At 38.0% G+C, this 18,817-nt stretch overlaps 2 protein-coding genes across 8 annotated transcripts in view; one reads left to right on the top strand and one right to left on the bottom strand.

Moving 5' to 3' along the window:
• LOC139961653 (transmembrane protein 243-like) lies at window positions 1-9,975 on the bottom strand. Of its 2 annotated transcripts, none has more exons than XM_071961019.1 (5): window positions 9,838-9,975; window positions 7,368-7,737; window positions 6,337-6,387; window positions 5,567-5,668; window positions 1-4,875 (listed from the first exon to the last, which is right to left on the bottom strand). In XM_071961019.1, the coding sequence occupies exons 2-5, from the start codon at window positions 7,431-7,433 to the stop codon at window positions 4,744-4,746; spliced, it is 351 nt and encodes a 116-aa protein (XP_071817120.1). In that variant the 5' UTR covers window positions 7,434-7,737; window positions 9,838-9,975; the 3' UTR covers window positions 1-4,743. The 2 variants fall into 2 exon arrangements, with proteins under 2 accessions (XP_071817120.1, XP_071817119.1); XM_071961018.1 differs by lacking the exon at window positions 9,838-9,975 and adding an exon at window positions 9,234-9,431.
• Window positions 9,976-10,013: 38 nt separating this feature from the next.
• Window positions 10,014-18,817, top strand: part of LOC139961652 (peregrin-like) — a 34,470-nt gene continuing 25,666 nt past the window's right edge. The window contains exons 1-4 of one of the 6 annotated variants that reach the window (XM_071961012.1): window positions 10,061-10,155; window positions 10,972-11,023; window positions 14,852-16,470; window positions 17,696-17,852. In XM_071961012.1, coding sequence (XP_071817113.1) covers window positions 14,951-16,470; window positions 17,696-17,852 — 1,677 coding nt within the window. In that variant the 5' untranslated portion in view covers window positions 10,061-10,155; window positions 10,972-11,023; window positions 14,852-14,950. Of the gene's footprint in view, window positions 10,156-10,182; window positions 10,365-10,914; window positions 11,024-14,851; window positions 16,471-17,695; window positions 17,853-18,817 lie in introns of those variants that run through there. The other 5 variants (XM_071961013.1, XM_071961014.1, XM_071961017.1 and 2 more) reach the window with 5 other exon arrangements.

Below are 18,817 nucleotides of genomic sequence, written 5' to 3'. Positions count from 1 at the left end.
GCTACAACTTTCATAAGTCACAGACACCTGAATGGGAATGTAAATAATGTATCTTGGACTGTCCTTGTGATAGTTAATCATGCAGTGAAACAAAGGATATAAATGAATATATACATTTATAATATCTATACATATATATCATATCATATATCACTGCCACTTCAAATATATATATATGTATATGTATATTCCATTGCCTAAGTCGTTAACTTCCGTTTCATTTAACAGAGTTCTGTTCAAATTATCTCCTTGAGATCTGGCTTTAGGGTCCGGCTTTAGGGATTTCGAGTTGGTTACAGTAGCATCATGGTTGATCTCTAGAGTAAGGCAAATATGTCACCAAAACAGGTTTATCATTGTTCAACACAGGGGCAAAGTATACAGTGGAATTTACAACCTTCCTTACTGGGTTCAAACCTCTGGACATACAATCAGCGTCCATAGCCTAGTAGTTAGGGTGTCAGCATATTAATCGTGAGGCCCGGGTTCAAATCCGGGTGGAGGCTGGAAGTTTTGTCACTGTTCTGGACTTTCAAACTCCATTGTCATTTCAAATATATATACATATATATAGATATGTAGACAGATAGATATATGTATGTATATCCATTAAAGAAAATTTTAATATAATAGCAAATTTTAGGTCCTAAAATTTGACTGCAACCTAATACATCTACAATGCTAGCTGGCATTTGTAAGTCATTTGTAAGGCATTTGTAAGTCATAATAAACTACAAACAAACAAAAAGTGATAGGAGCAGGTTATTTTAGTCAATTACGACAGAAGCTTTTTTCTTGAAATCTCGATACCGTAGTTTGGAGTTTCCTGACAAACCCACTTCAGATATTATGAGATCGATCGTAGTATTGAAAGGTAGAATTTTTTGGGAAAAGTAGAATATTGAGATCATTGTAAAGTGTTCCTTAAATAACTATTTTTGTATGGCATATATTTGTATATGCTTTGTACATGTCTTTTTCATTCTTTCTTTCTTTCTTCAATATTTTTTCTTTTCTGTTTAATATGTTTTAAGTTTTTGTTCGAAGGTAATGACTAAGTAATAACCTTTGCAGATTAGCATCGAATACAGCTGCTCTGTCATGACCTATCACAAGCTACTCTCCCCTGGTAATGCATGCCTGCTCAGAGGATTTTCTATAGGCTGGTGTGTTACTACTGAATACGTGGACCTTTTTAATTGAACTTTCCTGGGGGTGGGGATCTCTTTTTTTTTGTATGATGAAGGGTGCTTGGATGCAGAATGTCTTGATATTTAAAAAAAAAAAAAAATAACTGCTTCCTTGCGAGGGATATATATTTAGTTTCTATTTGACAGTATGAATTATAAAATCATGTTTCTTTCTGATTTAATAGTGAAGCTAGCGGATTTGCCGAGGTGAAATGTGACTGAAGTCAGCTATTATTTCTAAATTTTAAGGGGTTGTGTGCCTTGTTTAAAACTCAGGACCTTTTTTTTTAGGAGTGTATGATATTTTAAGCTAGCATGATTTTCTAAATACCGATTTTGTCGTTTAAGGAATCGTACCCTAGATTCTCTAAATGTATCTATTGCATTTTAATAAGCATCATTTCAATTCCTTAATTTAGGATTCAATAGGCAACTAGTAATATTATGTGCCTTAATACTGGATGAAATGCTGCAACTTTTTCTTCTCTTCTTAAAAAAAAAGGTGCTCAAACAAGCTTGCCTTTAATTTGATTTTTAATCATTTTTAATCATTTTTAATAATTATATTTAATATTTCTTCAGTGTTTCAAAAATTGAGAGAAATAAACATGTTATTTATCTAATACATCTATTCTCCTCTTTTCAGTGTTTTTTGTACGTAATAGGCGGATCCACCCAGCAGAACCACAACATCACTAGCAAGAGACCATTGCAAACTAAAGACAGATCTCCATTGAAGACAAAACCACACCAACAACACATAGCTCCATTCCCACATGCTAACAGATTCTACTAACAGAGGAGTGTTAGCTCAGTGGTTAACGCCGGCCGGTGCCTTTCAATCATAAGGTCCCCGGTTCGAGTCACTCCAAGATTAATGTATGTCGTCCAGTTACAGAGTTGTCGACAATTCATAATCATGGACGTTAAATATGAATCTTAGAGACTGACTTTGGTCAGCTTGCAGCTTTGATAAGCAGGAGGATCTAAAATTACATACATACAAACAAACTGGTCTGCCTGCAGGTCTACTAATACCCATCAGCCACCACCATTGTTCGCAGAAAACAGTTGACAAAAATCCAACTTAATCTAAAAGCCCCACATCAATTTTTCTCTGACACCAAAACTACCCGCATCCACAGATGAAAACCCAGCTCCCATGAAAGAAAGTTCACACCTATACAGCAACTGTATTTCTTGCAAAAAAAATGAAACAAAATAATAAATACCTCCAGGGAAGGTTGTAGAAAAAATTCCATTTCAATGAAACCATCCGACCCATTTCCCCGACTATGACAACGACATGCCACGCTATTGTTTCTCAAGTTTTCTGGCAATATCGGTTGTTGAAGTGATGCAAAAATTTAAGGGTTGATGCTTTGATTAAATGAATTGTTGAAAAGTATTACGTTAGAGTAGTATTACAGTGGAGTGTCAGCTCAGTGGTTAACGCCGGTGCCTTCCAATCATAAGGTCCCCGGTTCGAGTCACTCCAAGATTAATGTATGTCATCCAGTTAGAGTTGTTGACAATTGACAATTCATAATCATGGACGTTTAAATATGAATGTAAGAGACTGACTTCAGTCAGCTTGCGGCTTTGATAAGCCAATGAGGCTTCTTCGCGAGTTCCTGCTTGCAGGAGGATCTAAAATACATACATACGTTGTGTTAATCCATTATATGTGACTGGATCATTTCAGAGTCCCCCACCACCTTTCCTCCTCCCTACCCCATCCCTTCGCATACATAAAATTTCCAAAGTGGAAACCAGTTCTGTGTTTCATATTTCTCAGTCAGATTGTAAGTAAAGTAGATAACACGGTTCTACAAACAGAAACAAAAAAAGACAGACTCAATCATTTCTGAGTTATAAAGTCATCTTTTATTGTCAATGATAATTGTCTTTTCAAAAACAATGATATTTACATTCCTTACAATAGAAATTTACTGAGATTTCAGATCTTAAAATTTTACACTCTAGAAATGAAATATAATTCGAATTTATATTGACAGTTTAGAACTTTTTATTTTTTTTTATAGTTTGTACCATAACATGGGTGGCAGAAGAGGATGGGGGCTGTGCAATCAGATGGGTGAGGTTTAAATTACGAGCACACCATTTGATTTCTTCAAAGACAAAGCCATTGACATTTACTGTATGACATTTATCGTTCAATTTGATTGAACCACCTTTGGCATACATTGTGTATATTAAACGTTGCTTGATTACATTTAACATGAAGCTTTCATGATTACATTCAGCCGTAAAAACAAAACAAACTACAACAATAAATATTGTGGAGTGTTAGCTCAGTGGTTAACACCAGTGCTTTCCAATCATAAGGTCCCCGGTTTGAGTCACTCCAAGATTAATGTATGTCGTCCAGTTACAGGGTTGTTGACAACTGACATTTCATAATCATGGACGTTAAATATGAATGTAAGAGACTGACTTCGGTCAGCTTGCGGCTTTGATAGGCCAATGAGGCTTCATTGCGAGTTCCTGCTTGCAGGAGGACCTAAAATACAATACATACATAAATATGCGGAGAAGTGCATGTCGTTGAAAACTTGGCTACAGAAGTCTTAACCCATTTTTAAACGGGTACAATTTGTTTCTTGATAAACTTACAGTTTAAATAAATCGTTTAAACTACAGGCATTGCTCCTGATCAAAATGGTTTAGCGGAAAGACATAACTGATAGAAAAATAAACCAGACATTTTGGCTTTCCTGCTATGCTAGGCATCGATCCTTAATAGCATTTTTCCATTTGATTTGTGAAGAGGTGTATCAGAAGTTTCTCGATACTCACCCAGTCGAGAACCACTCGATACTGTACTACCCTAATATTATGCTTCAAAGCAATCATGTACTGCCAGTACCTTTCCGGCATTCCCTTTTCATCCATCTACGTCAAACGGTTAACCCGCGGGACTAAACTAACTATGCTATTACCGTTCACTGCAGTGTACTGTCGAAAAACCCACTCATTAATGAAATTGCCATATGTGCTCTTATAATTACCATGAAGAGAGATAGACCAAATAACAGTCTGAAACTCCAGCGACATTTTGCACCACAAAACAAAAGGGAAATTATTTAGCAACCATTAAAGGGAAACGTAAAGATCTGGACGTACCATTGTACGAAACCATCTCATGAGCTGTTCCTTTTTTGCATGTCATTTCTCTATGTGTTTCTTCTTACTTTTTTAGACACCAAAAAATAAAAGGTGTCTTTCCAATTTCTTGAAAGAATTTTTTAGGTGCCCTTTTGAAAACTGAAAAGTTGCTGTATTCTGCCCTGTCATTGCAATGAAAAAATCAAGACAACATCTACTAAAACTTGCTCTAAACAGGTCTCTCGTATTTGAGCTCTGGGTTTTTAAACTATTCTGCTAGTTGTTGCATTTTCTGATCAATTTATTATATCAATCAGCTGTTGTTCTTTTTAAACATCATTTAATTTAATTATCAATTTCATGTAGTACTACAAATTGATCGCAACCTAGAAATCAAAACTTCTGCAAAGTAAATTGAGCTAGATCATTTCCCTTGACAATTATCCTTGAAAATATAAAAATTGGCACATATGCTAAGTAAAATGATGGTCAAAGCATTAAAATAGATCAGTCTTCGGAATTTAGGGTCGATGTCGCCTTGCCGATACCAGTAGACCTGAAAGATACAGAAGAAACATGAAAAGGTAACCAGGGGCAACGCTAATTTCTGCGAAAAGCAAAGGAAATATAGACGTTTTAACTACTGAAAAAAGGATTCATACAATTTTTTAGGTCAGCTGGGCTTTACATGAAACCAACCAAAGGAGATCACATTTTTTCATCAACACATTGTTCCACATCATTTTCAATACCAGCAATACATCCACACAGCATCTTACCATATTGACCAATTTTGACACAGTTACACTTTCCATTTAAATTATACAAGACCAGTATAAAATATATTAACAATTCACTCAGAGGAGGATTAAAATGTTAAGGTTGATGCATAATCAGTTACCAATTGCGACCAGTGTATTGATTCACTGGCAAGCCTGGTGGGGAGGGGTCAGGGGGATACAGCTCCAGGGTCAATTAGGAGGCCAGGAAAATATGGGATCAAGTATAGTATATTCTCATATTCTATAAATATACTTTGAAGAAAACAATGTTCAAACTGGAGGGCCAGTGACATAATTGTGCCAGGCCACCATCATTGGTTGCAAACGCAACAAGCCTTTACCCAGGCTGAGCACACACGAATGCAATAAGAAATGGCTATTTATGCTTCGGAAATCGTCAGAGAAAAAAAAGGTGATAGCTTGCTAGTGACCTGTTACATGTCATTAAAACTACAGTATACTTACCAGTGTGATATTTCCTGCACAGACCATTAAAACAACAGCTGCTAGAGCTATGTTCAAAACGATGGATGGCGACCTAGTAAAGATTGCACTCAAGAGTGTTGACTACAGAAGGAGGGAAAGGGTGAAAAATAATTCAGGTTAATTGACTTACTCAACTACACAACAACAACATAAACAAGGACATCAATATCAATAATAATAATAATAATAATGGTAATAATAATTATAATGATAATAATAATTATTATTATTAAAATAAGAATAATAATTAGAAAAAAATCATAATAATATATGCATTGATATAACAATTGACATGAAAGAATATCTCAAAACACTTTACTGCAATATCGGGAAGGCTGGCTGCACTATCGAAATAGGCATACAGAAGGCAGACAGCTTAATACTTGTTACTTAATACAGAGAAGTTATTTTCCCCCGGGTCAAACAAGCTATTCTATTAATTACAGTCATAAATAAAGAGAAACAGACATTTTCAACTCAATTTCTATGATGATATGATATTAACTATACTCTTGCGAGATTGTATTCATCAATGCGAGATATCATATTGTAATCTGTCAGTAGTTCCTTGGTGCTACTCTCAGTTAACATAAATATTCAGTTAGAAGAGTTTGCTTGAAGGGCTGACAAAAACTTTCAGAATCTTGACGTGATGTGAATACCATTTTGCAATGAAATCTCTTTATATATATAGTACAGTTTGTCTTTCAAGAACAAAATCTCTGATCTGCAGAGAGACCACGACTCACCGTAACAATTAGGATAGCCAGTACTGAAATGACTCCATTGATTACTCTGTCCTAATCAAATCAAATAAAAGATGAAATTGGTTAATATGAAAATTTTGAAGCTGTTTTAGTATTGAATCTGGACAGCAATTAGGCAATGCTTGGCAGAATCCAAACAAAATTTTGTTTAACACAGCATGATAATTTAGTCCTGCAGCATAATTTAAAATTATTCTGCACCTCTACTTATAATGTATAAATCATGGTTACTGTATATAAAGTTCACTCCATCCACATATATTTGACAATTTTGTAATGTTTGTGCCTGCAGGTGAAATAACTAACACTAGCTACATATTGTAGGTAACTTGGACTTTCTACTGTAACAGTGAACATTTTCCAAATACATTATCTGAGACTGTAGGGAAAACACTGGTTTCTGAAATAATTTTTTCTCCATTGTCTGAGAGTTTAAAAACATTATTCATAGATACTGTATGCCACAGTGACCTCACTTTGTAGATGACTTGACCATCTCCCCTTCCATCATTAGTTACAGTGCTTAGCTATCTGCAGTAAGAAGCCTGCTAATTGTAATACCGACAGCATAAGACTCCCATCCTATCCATCCTAACTCTCATTGTGACCAATCAGCAGAGTCTCTACCAGAACGAGGGTTGACCCCACCCCCCTCCCCCCAACCCCGAGATACATACTGCATTGCCGAGGACCAACATTCCCAGTCACGAAACGTGGGTTGTTAAAGGGGTTCGCCCAGGACCTCTTGCAGGCCCTATCACACCTCGATATTGACATTTAATCCCAATGATCATGATAAACGATGATAACAAGAGAACAATTCTAGATACGTGCTTTGAATTCGAGATCTAACTTATAAAATATCTGACAACTTGAATTAAGAAACGGCACGGTAGAGGGATTACTACGCCTTTTCTGATCCTCCCCTGCCCCTGCCTTTACTTTACGCTTCACAAAAAAAGAAAGAATTTTAAAAAGAAGAAGAAAATCCTGATGGGATAGATATATCTTACCCTCGGTTGCTGCTCTCCAAATAATGGTGTCTGAACATCCGCACCATCATACAGTCTCGACTCCATGCTGGAAATATTGCACTAAGTTTGCTACTGCTATTCTTGTAGCGACGAATCTGTTCTTAATTTTGAAGCCTGTCTTTTTGCTCTTGTCTATATAGTCTGTGAAAGGGAGCACTTTCTGCATTTTCTATGGAATGATATGGTTAAATGTTTTCCTTGCCTGTCCGGCATCATTGAAACGAGCTCGATTCCCAGACGGATGTCAGCGCAGGTACAGGGCTGGATGCATAATACATTAAAGGAATGGACCTTGCATTGCTTCGATAGACTGGTCGGCACAATACGCGATCCTGCTGTAACTGTTAACCTACAGTGACGAGAAAATTAATGAATTTCAATACCTGACATTTGCATTGCTCTTATTACATAACATTATATATTACGTGTATAAATATTACGTAACCTTACGTAATTATTATGTGACATTACACAAATGTGACATTACATTTCATATAACGATACAACTTAGTTAACAAATTCTGATAAATAATGAACGGTTCACAGCAAACTTGAAAGAAAGAACCCAGATTAGTTGTTACAGTACGTAACAAACATTAAACCTTTTATTACTAATTATTTATGTAACATTGCAGCCATGAATTCGATAATGATAAAAGGATTAACATCATCCAGACAAAAAAATTGAGCTGGCATACATTTTTCATGAGTAACATTCACCTATGAACAATGGTCAAATTAATGCATAAGTTAAATACAAAAGAAGCAACATATACAGGTAACTGTCAAAAGTTGGTTGGCATTTTCATATCTAAAGAGAGGAGAAATCCACGGTTTAACCATCTGATATGGTCTTCCGAATGATTTAAAAATCCAAATATGAGCTGAAACTGTAAATTGGATAGCCATCTGTCATGAAATCACTGTGCAAGTCATTCAGCCTCCCCCATCTGTAATAAGTGACTTGTTAGTGTTATAAATTAACTGCATTATAAGCCAATGTTGTTACTGTATGTTAACCGCATGGATGGATAAACTCTTCCAAGGTAATTTTTTAATTCAGAGAGCTTTCACGGAAGAAGTCAACTTGGAGAGGGGCGAAGAAATGTTAATATTTGGATTAACATACATGTGCCCTGAAGAAGTCATAGATCTGTTCATAGCCCTATATAGTATTCCATTTTGAACATGGAGCTATGATGGCTTTACCTATCATAGATAAGTCTTGTTCAAAAAGAGCTAACACCTCTATTTAATGATCCTGTGATTGCTAATTAGCATTTTAGTATATGGGCTATAAAATTCTACCATATGACAGTGAGAAAGCGTAAACCTGTCTACTGCCTGGGAGCAAAGCAGTTTGCCATTCAGAGAATAATAATCATAATAATAATAATACACAGTTCTTATAAAGCGCAAATACACACTTAAGTCATTGTGTCTGATCCCTGTTAACCATTTAAAGCAATAGGCATTTGCTATCAACTTAGCATACAATTAAAGACTTCGACCAAAATAATATGGCAATAATGAAGCTTCCGAACACAATATTCTACCAAATTTACCAATTAATGTCACTCGGTAAAATTTCACACGAATCATTGCCCTTTGTCACTGACCCACCTACATTTGCACTGGCTTTGACAAAATTTGGTGATACCGTAATTAAAGTTGGTTAACGGTAAGAATATACTGATAGCTAACTAGTAACTGTTAGACTAATTAAATTAGTCGGAACACATGTACACACATAACGTCATTAGGTTTTAACACAAACACCAACGTAATACTAAAGTATCGCAAGTTAGAATTCAGTACAATTACATGGTTACACTAAGGTCTGACCTTCTTTGTGTAGTAGTTTACGGCTCTGTCTAAGGATAAGAAAGTGAACCCCGTCAGACTCGCACGCATTAGTACTTTAGAATTAGAAGTGGCATGGCTTCAAAAGAGACACTGTTGTTATAGGTACGGTTCAGGTTGTAGGCCTACTGATTTTTGATGATAACTACCAACGTTGATGTTATGTCATGTGATAACTATTCTTATCTCTTTTTTTAATCAGCTAGATGGTTTCGTACTGTTGATTTTTGTGACACACTGCGTAGACTCGTAGAGATCAGTAGGTTAGCCACATTATTACAACTTGCACACTTATTTGAACCTAACTTCTAAAATCAAATGGAACCGACTAGGGAGGGGGAAAGTATAAGCTGTTCCCAATGATTTGCTGCAACAACAAGAAAAACAATGATAAGACACTGCAGAGTATTGCCTCTTTCTGACACGTATTTTTTGCGCCAGAATATCGCTCGCTACGCACGAGAGAAAAGAAATATGATTCCATTCTCTTCTTTCCTTTAGTTCGATTAAACAACTTAGTTTGATGAAAGGCTTTTTGATGCAACGATGTGCAACACACTCATAACCAAGTTAATGAGACGCTTACTAAAAGATATTTGCCTCTTTCCATCCCACTCTCAAGTTTACACCTCCCAAGTTGGAAAACGGACAAACACACTATTTGGCACTGAAAGTAAGATGAACAGTTGGCCTGCCATACCCACTGTTGACCACTGCCGACGTGACATCACTTATTATTATTACTATTTTCTTCTCAGCTAGCTAGTAGTTCTTCATTTGACCTTTCACCTATAGCTGACGAGCGGACTCTAGAATTTCTAACGGAACGGGTCGTTCATTTCATGGCTGCAATCGATGCTGGCGCTCCAGAAGAAACTGTTGGAAAATGCTTCTCTTTTGTGAGGTTTGTTAATGTGTCACAAACTGTTGTATTCTTTGGATATTTAGTAATGTGTATTTTAATCCTAGAGTGTCGTTTTGGTTTAAATGGTGTAGGTTGGAGGACGCATTTGAAGGAAGTCTATATCGGTGGTGCTTTGTTCATTCGAATTTGCCCAAGTACTGGCGTACACTGTGCATGCAATTTAGAGCCGAACATATGCGAACACTGTGGTAAGTAACGATACTGTGCAGGTTCTTATCCTCGGTTACCTATTCGCCAAGTTTGTAAATGACGGATGCGAATTTGCGAATGTGTCATAATACTGACCGTGTAGATAGCTATTTTGCTTGTTATTTTAATAATTGCAAAGTTGCCTCGCTAAACGTACAGTCTGCAACTTGGCTTGCCATACCATTATCAATAGGTTTACCAGAAGCGCCAGGGATAAGTCACTCATAATATTGCAAATGAAAGCCATGTTATTAAGGTCTTTTGAACAACATTTAACTATAAGGTAATACAATTTAGTTAGTGATAAGATCAGCTACTTCGTCTGTTCATTTAGCCATGGGTTGGTTGAACCATTTTCCCTAGGTCGTACTATTTGACAAGTATTGTCTTAAAATCGAGCTGATATTATTTTCATGCTTGTCCAAAGTGCGTTCGTTTTCACAACCCCCTTGTGTGTTAATGGAGTCTGCCTTGGGTTTCCTTTTCCAATGACCATGTGTGTAAAGCTTGAGTTATACATGTAAATGCGTCTGTTTTTGATGCACACAGTTCCTCATATGATGTGAACAGGGCTCCGTGCAATGAATGTACTGCTTGTAATTTCAGTGTTCGAAAATGATGGACGATGTGAATGAAGCACAACACTGCAAGTATTCATGTAAGTGTATGCAGTATAACATTTGGCAATAGCATAGAGAACAGTCAAATTTATATGCTTCTGCAGTTTAAATACTGTGTAGTGGCAAGATGTGTGATTTGTCATTATTTGAATAATTACCAATTCTTTGATGGCTCACAGTTCAGTAGGACTGAAGATGAAGTACAGTAGCCTAACAGAAATAAAAACTAATTTAGTGATTGCACTCTTGGTAGAGATTTTTATAGGCTTATGAATTCTGGTTCACATAAATGTACTGAAACTGCTTCAGGGTTTAGTACACCTGTAAAAAGCAGTGACACAGCTCAGGAAATTATTCAGGATTTTTCTGGCTGTCCCTCGGATTACCAGGTCTTACCAGTCGGTTGTCCCAACAACAAATAAAGGTTGTCTCAAAATATTTAGATAAACAACAAAGAATGACCAATATGTACACTATAGCAATGTGTGATGTGTAGGGTAAGTGAATAGAACACAGTCCTGCTTTCAGCCAGTAAAATTTTCCTTTTTGGTTGCATCAAGGATTTTTTTTTTTTTTACTTCCGTATGTCCAAAGTGATAAAAATTGTGACACCAATTTTTCACGCTTTTGGGGATATTTTTTATAATGCCATCAGAATTTGATGTAAACAATTAGTCTTGCACTGGATGACCTCCAAAGCTGAGTTTGGTTGTCCAAACAGAAATTATATAAGTACTACAGTATTTGCAATGGCCAAACCTGTATGTAATTACTAGATACAGGCCTACAATATTCAACATTCAGCCTGTATGATTAATACTTAAATATATTAATTTGCAACTTCCAGAGGGGCACTACCTTTAAGGTTATTGGGACAAGGGAGAGGGGAGGAGGAAGTGGGGGGGGGGAAGGATCACAAAATTACCTCAAGATTTCCAGAAAAAAAATATCTGCATTATTGGATGAATGCTACATTGCAAAGTTGTAGCAAATTTAAATGCAAAATATACAGGACTTTTACAATCAAATTAAAGTGTACATGAATGGAACCTTCTCAAATTTTGCAAGCTTTGTGTATCTAGGTAAACTACATTCTACCGTAAGACACCTGAGGTAAATTTAGGTCACAATAAGTAACGCCAATCGCACAGTACTATTTATGTCCCCTCAGTTTGGCTCTGACTGACGTAACTATCAAATCTCCTAGACCTACAAGGCTGGATACAGTTTATCTGACGCTGTAGTATTTAAACATTAAGTTAGCTGTCTTGGAACCGATTTATTTGATCAGTACGTCTGTCGTGATAGGGGGTGTACAGTACACACAGTAGGATCCCTGTTATTAATGATACATGTTACATCCGATCTTCATGTTTGTTGTATCGATTGAACTTAACCGTGAAAAAAAATGTACTTGTGATGTTTAGTATACAAATGTCTTACTGTACACTGCCTGTTCTTTGACTCATGTACTCTACATGTAACTGTATGGTTAATAAGTCTTTGTTGGCAAGTAACAGCGACCGCTATAGAACTGTCACTTTATAAACTCTCCTTCAAATAACAGGATAAGTATCAAGCATTTTTTATTGCATGATATTTGTACGTTCCACAATATGTACAGTCCTATCGGCTTCATGATGCTCTACGTTATACAGTAAGGTGTTGTTTACCTGCACCATACATACGCACTGTACTCAACACTCCCTGTTCACGAAGAGGGCTTGGAAAAGATTGGTACAAATTCACTACACACAAATTCACTACACACTATTTGCTGCAGGCCTACAGTACTACACTGTATAAGCTTGTTTATCAATTCTGTGCAACTACAGGACAAGTAACCACAGTAGAAAGTACTTACAGTATGTCCGAGATCCAAGTACAGTGTAGTATCTGCTCAAAATCAAAAAGGCAAAAGCGACTCAGTTTCCGTTTGATGATTTACGACACGCTAGAAGTACGCTCACTGTACACCAGTGATTAATATATGTCATAAACTCCTGACAGTACCAAAAATGTAACTCATTGTTACCTTCATTTAATAGAGCTATTGCAGCGATAATGAATTTGATTTGTAACACAGTTTGCAGTATGCATCACATGTACAGACAGTATAAAACTTTATTAAAAATGAAGTAGCGTTAACGTCATTGACTCTATATCATTCAAATGTAACCAAGTCTATTGGGGGTTACCATTAAAAGGAAAGAAGTCTGTGCAAAATTGTTGGAGGCATTCTCTTTTCTACTCCTAAATTTGGGTAGGTGCATGTTACAAGCTCATCCATTGTCGGGCAAGGCTTTTTAAGGTAAATTTGTGGAAGGGGTTAACCCATATCACTTCTGAGAGCGTACTGCGATGTCAAACAGATGTAAACATTTCCACTTCCCTCGATCACTTGGCAGTTGGTCTCCGTAATGGCGTCTGGCAAACAACCTGGCAAAATCTCCCCTTTCACAGCCTGTCGTTAATACTTTCAATGTAATTTCAATGTTTTCATACAGTGCGGGTAATAAATGACACAACTGTTCAGCATACAGTGAGCATGTAATGTGTTAAGCTGATTTTGTATTAACTTAGCTCAGTTATGAGGTTTATGATGAAACTACAGTGTGGTTCTCTGCACAACAGAAGCTAGATACATCTCTGCATATACTTAGTGTAACTCATGTACTATGCTGTCTACATAAACTTTGTAATTGGATACTAGTAGATCAATGCAGTTGAATGCTCAGCGGTTTAACCATGGGCATCCTTCTGTGTACCGTACTGTACATCCATTGGTAAATCATATAGCAGATTAAGTGCTGCTGTCACCAGTTCATGGTACATGCAGCACAGGGAATAATTCATCCAGTATATTGCATCGCAAAATGCGTCGTAAAATTGGCAGATAGGTGTGTGCAAGTGCCAAGATGCATAGCAGTTGTTGTTTAATCTTTCATAGGACTACTGTACAGTAGTATTTATGAGACAAAGTTAAGAGCATTCAAAACTGGTAGACAAAATTTGAACAGGAAAACTATTCCCTGTGCGCATCTTGTATAGTTTACATGGACATGAAGCAACTTGACAGTAGGATTGGACCATGTTGACTTTAGATGAAATTTACAACTAGAGTACTTACAGTATTAGCATAGCAAAGTATTTGCAGGTCTATAGAAATTTACTGTACATAGGGTCTTCAAATCCAATCCAATTTCTAACTGGTTGGCTCTAAAATCCAGCCGATATTAGCCAGGGCTTACTGTATCTGCAATGTTCGTAATAGATTTATAGCACAGCACTAGTGCCAACCAGTGACAACTGAATGACTTTCATATAACCGGCTCAGTGGATAAAGGCAACTAGTGGCATTTGAAGCATGAATGAGGCTTAGCAATGGGGAGGTTTCAGGTTAGATTCCCGGCCGGGTCAAAGTACAGTAAGGTGGGTTTTTCATCGAAGAGCAATCGTGAGGTTTTCCGATCTGAAATGACTTTCTAAATAGAAAAGATTCCAAATTGGAGTTAAAATGTTGAATTGGAAGCCACCCAACATGTATTAGTTGTATTCCATAAGCCCTTGCGGGTTTCTCCCACATTTGTGGTCGCTTAAGCGTCGTAAAAATGTAACTGCTGATTATTATTATTAAATATTATTACTTTCAGATCCGAGCAGTTTCGGACAAGATGAACGAGTAGACAGTATTGAAAGGAAAATGCACATTTTGTGTAAAAATCATTGCAATTTTAAGAATCCACCTATACAGACCTGTCATTTCGATCTGATAATGCAGTCATGCGCAAGATATTTAATGTTGTCCAATCTACGTGATATATCTTTTCATTCATATCTTTATCGTTTTCTCCTTTTTATTTTAGGTTGTTAGGTGGGGAGACTTTTAACTCCCAACTTTCCATTGAGAGGATAACCCCTTCACCTGCTGGGCTACCGTGCACAGCATTGCATATGCCATCAAGATGCCTACCCTCAATTTCAATGTGAAGACATTTCTGCACAACCTTCGTGCGACAAAGCCACCGTATGAGTGTCCAGTGGGAGATTGCGGCAGGGTGTACAAGACTCTGAACGGGATGGAGTTCCACCTTCTTCATTTTGACCATGCGAACCCACAGAATAACAAACCCACACCGACCACCAAGCGAGGTCACTGGAGGAAAGGAAGAGTGAACGGCAGGCAGAGCCAGCCCCCGATACCGGTGTCTCCGTCTATCATGAGGTCGCCTACACGGGAGGGATTGACCTACGCACAGGCTCAGAGACTCGTGGAGGTGGACATCGACGGGAAGCTCCACCGGATAGATATATACGAGAATATAGATGTCGTGACGGAGGATCAAAGCGACGAGAAGAGCGAAGAGGAGAAGGAGAAGTTGTCGCCGGTGAAGTCCAACAAGGTGACAGAGCTGGTGTTGACCAAACCGAAAAAGGAGGGATTCGTCATCACCTCGTCCATGAAGTTACCGGAAGCCTCCTATCGAACTCTGGAGGGTTACGAGGAACCCCCCGACATTCCCAACCGGCCGTCCTCCTACTTCAGGTTCATCGAGAAGTCCCAGGACGAACTGGATGACGAGGTCGAGTACGACATGGACGAGGAGGATTACTCCTGGTTGGAGATGATGAACGTGAAACGGAAGACGAGCGGCTGGAACTCCGTCTCGCAGGAGACGTTTGAGACGTTGATGGACAGGCTCGAGAAGGAGTCGTACTTCCAGAGCCAGTCGACCGGCAAGACGGAGACGAACCAGTTCATCGACGAGGACGCCGTCTGCTGCATCTGCAACGACGGTGAGTGCCAGAACAGTAACGTGATTCTATTTTGCGACATGTGTAACCTTGCAGTGCACCAGGAGTGCTACGGTGTGCCATACATTCCAGAAGGCCAGTGGCTCTGCCGCCGATGCCTGCAGTCCCCGTCGAGGGCGGTCGACTGCACTCTGTGTCCCAACAAAGGGGGCGCCTTCAAGCAGACTGACGACACCAGGTGGGCCCACGTGGTCTGCGCTCTGTGGATCCCCGAGGTGGGGTTTGCCAACACCGTCTTTCTCGAACCCGTGGACAGCATTGATAATATCCCTCCGGCGAGGTGGAAGCTGACCTGCTACATCTGCAAGCAGCGCGGCGTCGGCGCCTGCATCCAGTGCCATAAGGCGAACTGTTACACGGCTTTCCACGTGACCTGCGCCCAACAGGCCGGTCTCTACATGAAAATGGAGCCTGTCAGGGAGGTGGGGATTAACGGTACGTCCATAAGCATCCGTAAGACTGCGTACTGTGACATCCACACTCCAGCGGATGCGGAGAAGAAGCCCATAATGCAAGACAAGAACGAGAACGATATATCGCAGGGCGTTGGATGGTCAGCAAAGAAGGCCAAAGCTCAATCCCGGAAAAATATGAAGAAAGCCAGGAAGATTTTAGCCGAAAAAAGGGCAGCGATGCCCATTGTCTCTATGCCTTGTATACCACCCCATAGGTGAGTAGTCTTGTTTCAAGCTGTTCTGTTTTTGTTTGTTTATTGTACCATAGTAACTTACTTTCTGTTCCTCTCTCCTTGCAGCAACTGTACCCCTTTTTCCACCAAGGGTCAACAGAGCTGAGAGCTTTCCTTTATGGGAGAATTTTTTATCTTTTAAAAATACTGTTGTTGTATCTTCTGTACATACTGTACTGTAGTGTTAGAAACAATGATGCAACTGAAATCGGGGATAAGTAGTACCGTAGGCTTTTCTACTGTTGGGGCATTTTGGGGAATCTATTTACTTTCAGGTTTCCACCCTGATTATTGTATTGGTGTTGTAGCAGTGTTTGAAAGCTCTGATGACACTTTGGGTGGTAGAATAAAAGATATGCAGTGAATTGTTGTCGTCAGGAAACGGACCTATATGTAGTTAGTCGTTCATAAATATCCATGATTTCTCAATGATTAATACGTCCAAGCATACATCACGCTTGTTGGTTTCATGATTCTAAACTGCACGTATGTCCGCAAGGTGAGACTGTAGGTAAGGGTGTTCAAAGACAGTCCAACTTCAGGTGTCATGCATCTACGTGATATCTGTTGTACTACAATATCTCAGCGAGTAATGTGAGAGTCAATAAGTCATTTAATATCCTCCAAAGCTATGAAATGGGATACGCCCTCAAGCAAACTCGCTCACCGAAAAGATAGAAACTCAAAGAGGAATATTACGTCTCTGTCGTCGTCCTGGATACTCGATGGAGTGTAGTACAGTAGTATGTTCAAGTTAATGTGATGGGTGCACGTGTTTGTATCAGATTACTTAACTTGGAACAGCAACAGACTTTAAAAATAGGCACATGTACAGTATGTACTATTCTGTCGGTATGTCAGAAGATTTTCAGTTGATTCGGTTGTGTGTATTTGTCACTGTATTATACAAAGAAATGAATGGAATAAAAAAAAGTAAAAAATCTTTGCAATGATTTAACAAATTTCCTCCAGGCTGCTAATGAAGATTTTTGTTTTTACATCTTAGTTCACTCTCCAAAAATAGTCCAGATACAGACAGAAGGACATACAACAGTAATGTATAGTACATTCAGTACAGTTACTGTACTACTGTAACATACACACTATACTCAGGGATAAATTTTGTACTGGATTCATATTTTGTAACCTGATGTGTTCATTCATTCTTTGTTTTTTGTTTCTTTCTTTTATTTTTTCATTCCTGAAGAATATCCAAAATAACCACTAAGGTGTCTCTCCAAAAGAAGCAACAATTTGTGCAACGACTAATTAGCTACTGGACTTTAAAACGTCAGTCTCGCAATGGGGTTCCCCTCTTGAGGCGTCTCCAAGCTCACCATCAAGCTCAACGAAACAAAGATTCCGTAAGTTTTTTTTTTTGTTTTTTTTGCTGCTTGGAGATTTGAATTATTTTGTACTTCAGAGTAACTCAGACAAATATCAGTGCTGGAAAAGAGAAACGCATGGAATCTATAGATAGTTCACATTGCTGTTAGGTTGAGCCCACTAAATTTCAAGATATGTTAGTGATAAGAAAAACCAAGTTTAATAGTTTGGATTGTGTTTAGGTTTTGTCTCCCTTCAATATTGCTCAAAAGTTTTATATCCGGTGCGTCATCCTCAGAAATAGAGTTGACCACAAAAGTCAACAAAATAAATTCCATCGTTACATGGTATGTCTTGTCAATTAGAGGAAGGATGTATGTAGAAGACACAGGTCTGCATGTGCCTAATTAGCCTACTTTTCACACAGTGGGTATTTATATTCAAAAAAGTATAAAACTTGTGTATACTGTGGAATGGTTGTCAATTCCAACTTCTACGGTATCCAAAAGTAAATTTTTTTTCATTTTCAGTGTCTGGTGAGATCTGATTTTGACTATGGACTATGGACTCGTGTCCATAGCTTCATCTTCTCCAGCGGTAATATTGTAGCACTGTACATGCAAGTTTTACAGTCTGTGCTGTATGCCTAGTCTCAGTCGCCAGGGCAAAATACTCAATGTTGTCTTGACTAGTCTCCAAGTATCCTCAAGATTTTAAACATTTTGTTGTAACATTGTAACATGAATGGAACAATTCTTAATGCACAAGTGTCTTTTTGTGACACAAGACTTTTAAACGTCTCTTTCTCTGTTGATTGTGCTCATTTGCGTTTATGTTAAAATTCCACAACAAATCTGGTGATGAGCGCAACTAATCAACTTTCAGTTCAAATTTTGAAGAATTTAAAAAATGTCTAATTTAAAAAAAAAAATTGGCATGCAATTGTTAACTGTATTATGATTTACGGCATGATTGTGTTTGGAAGACATTGTGCTTGAACAGG

Source organism: Apostichopus japonicus, chromosome 20 (genome assembly GCF_037975245.1).
Source record: "Apostichopus japonicus isolate 1M-3 chromosome 20, ASM3797524v1, whole genome shotgun sequence".
In the NCBI taxonomy this organism is placed as follows: domain Eukaryota; kingdom Metazoa; phylum Echinodermata; class Holothuroidea; order Aspidochirotida; family Stichopodidae; genus Apostichopus; species Apostichopus japonicus.
This window is presented reverse-complemented; position numbering and strand designations above follow the sequence as displayed.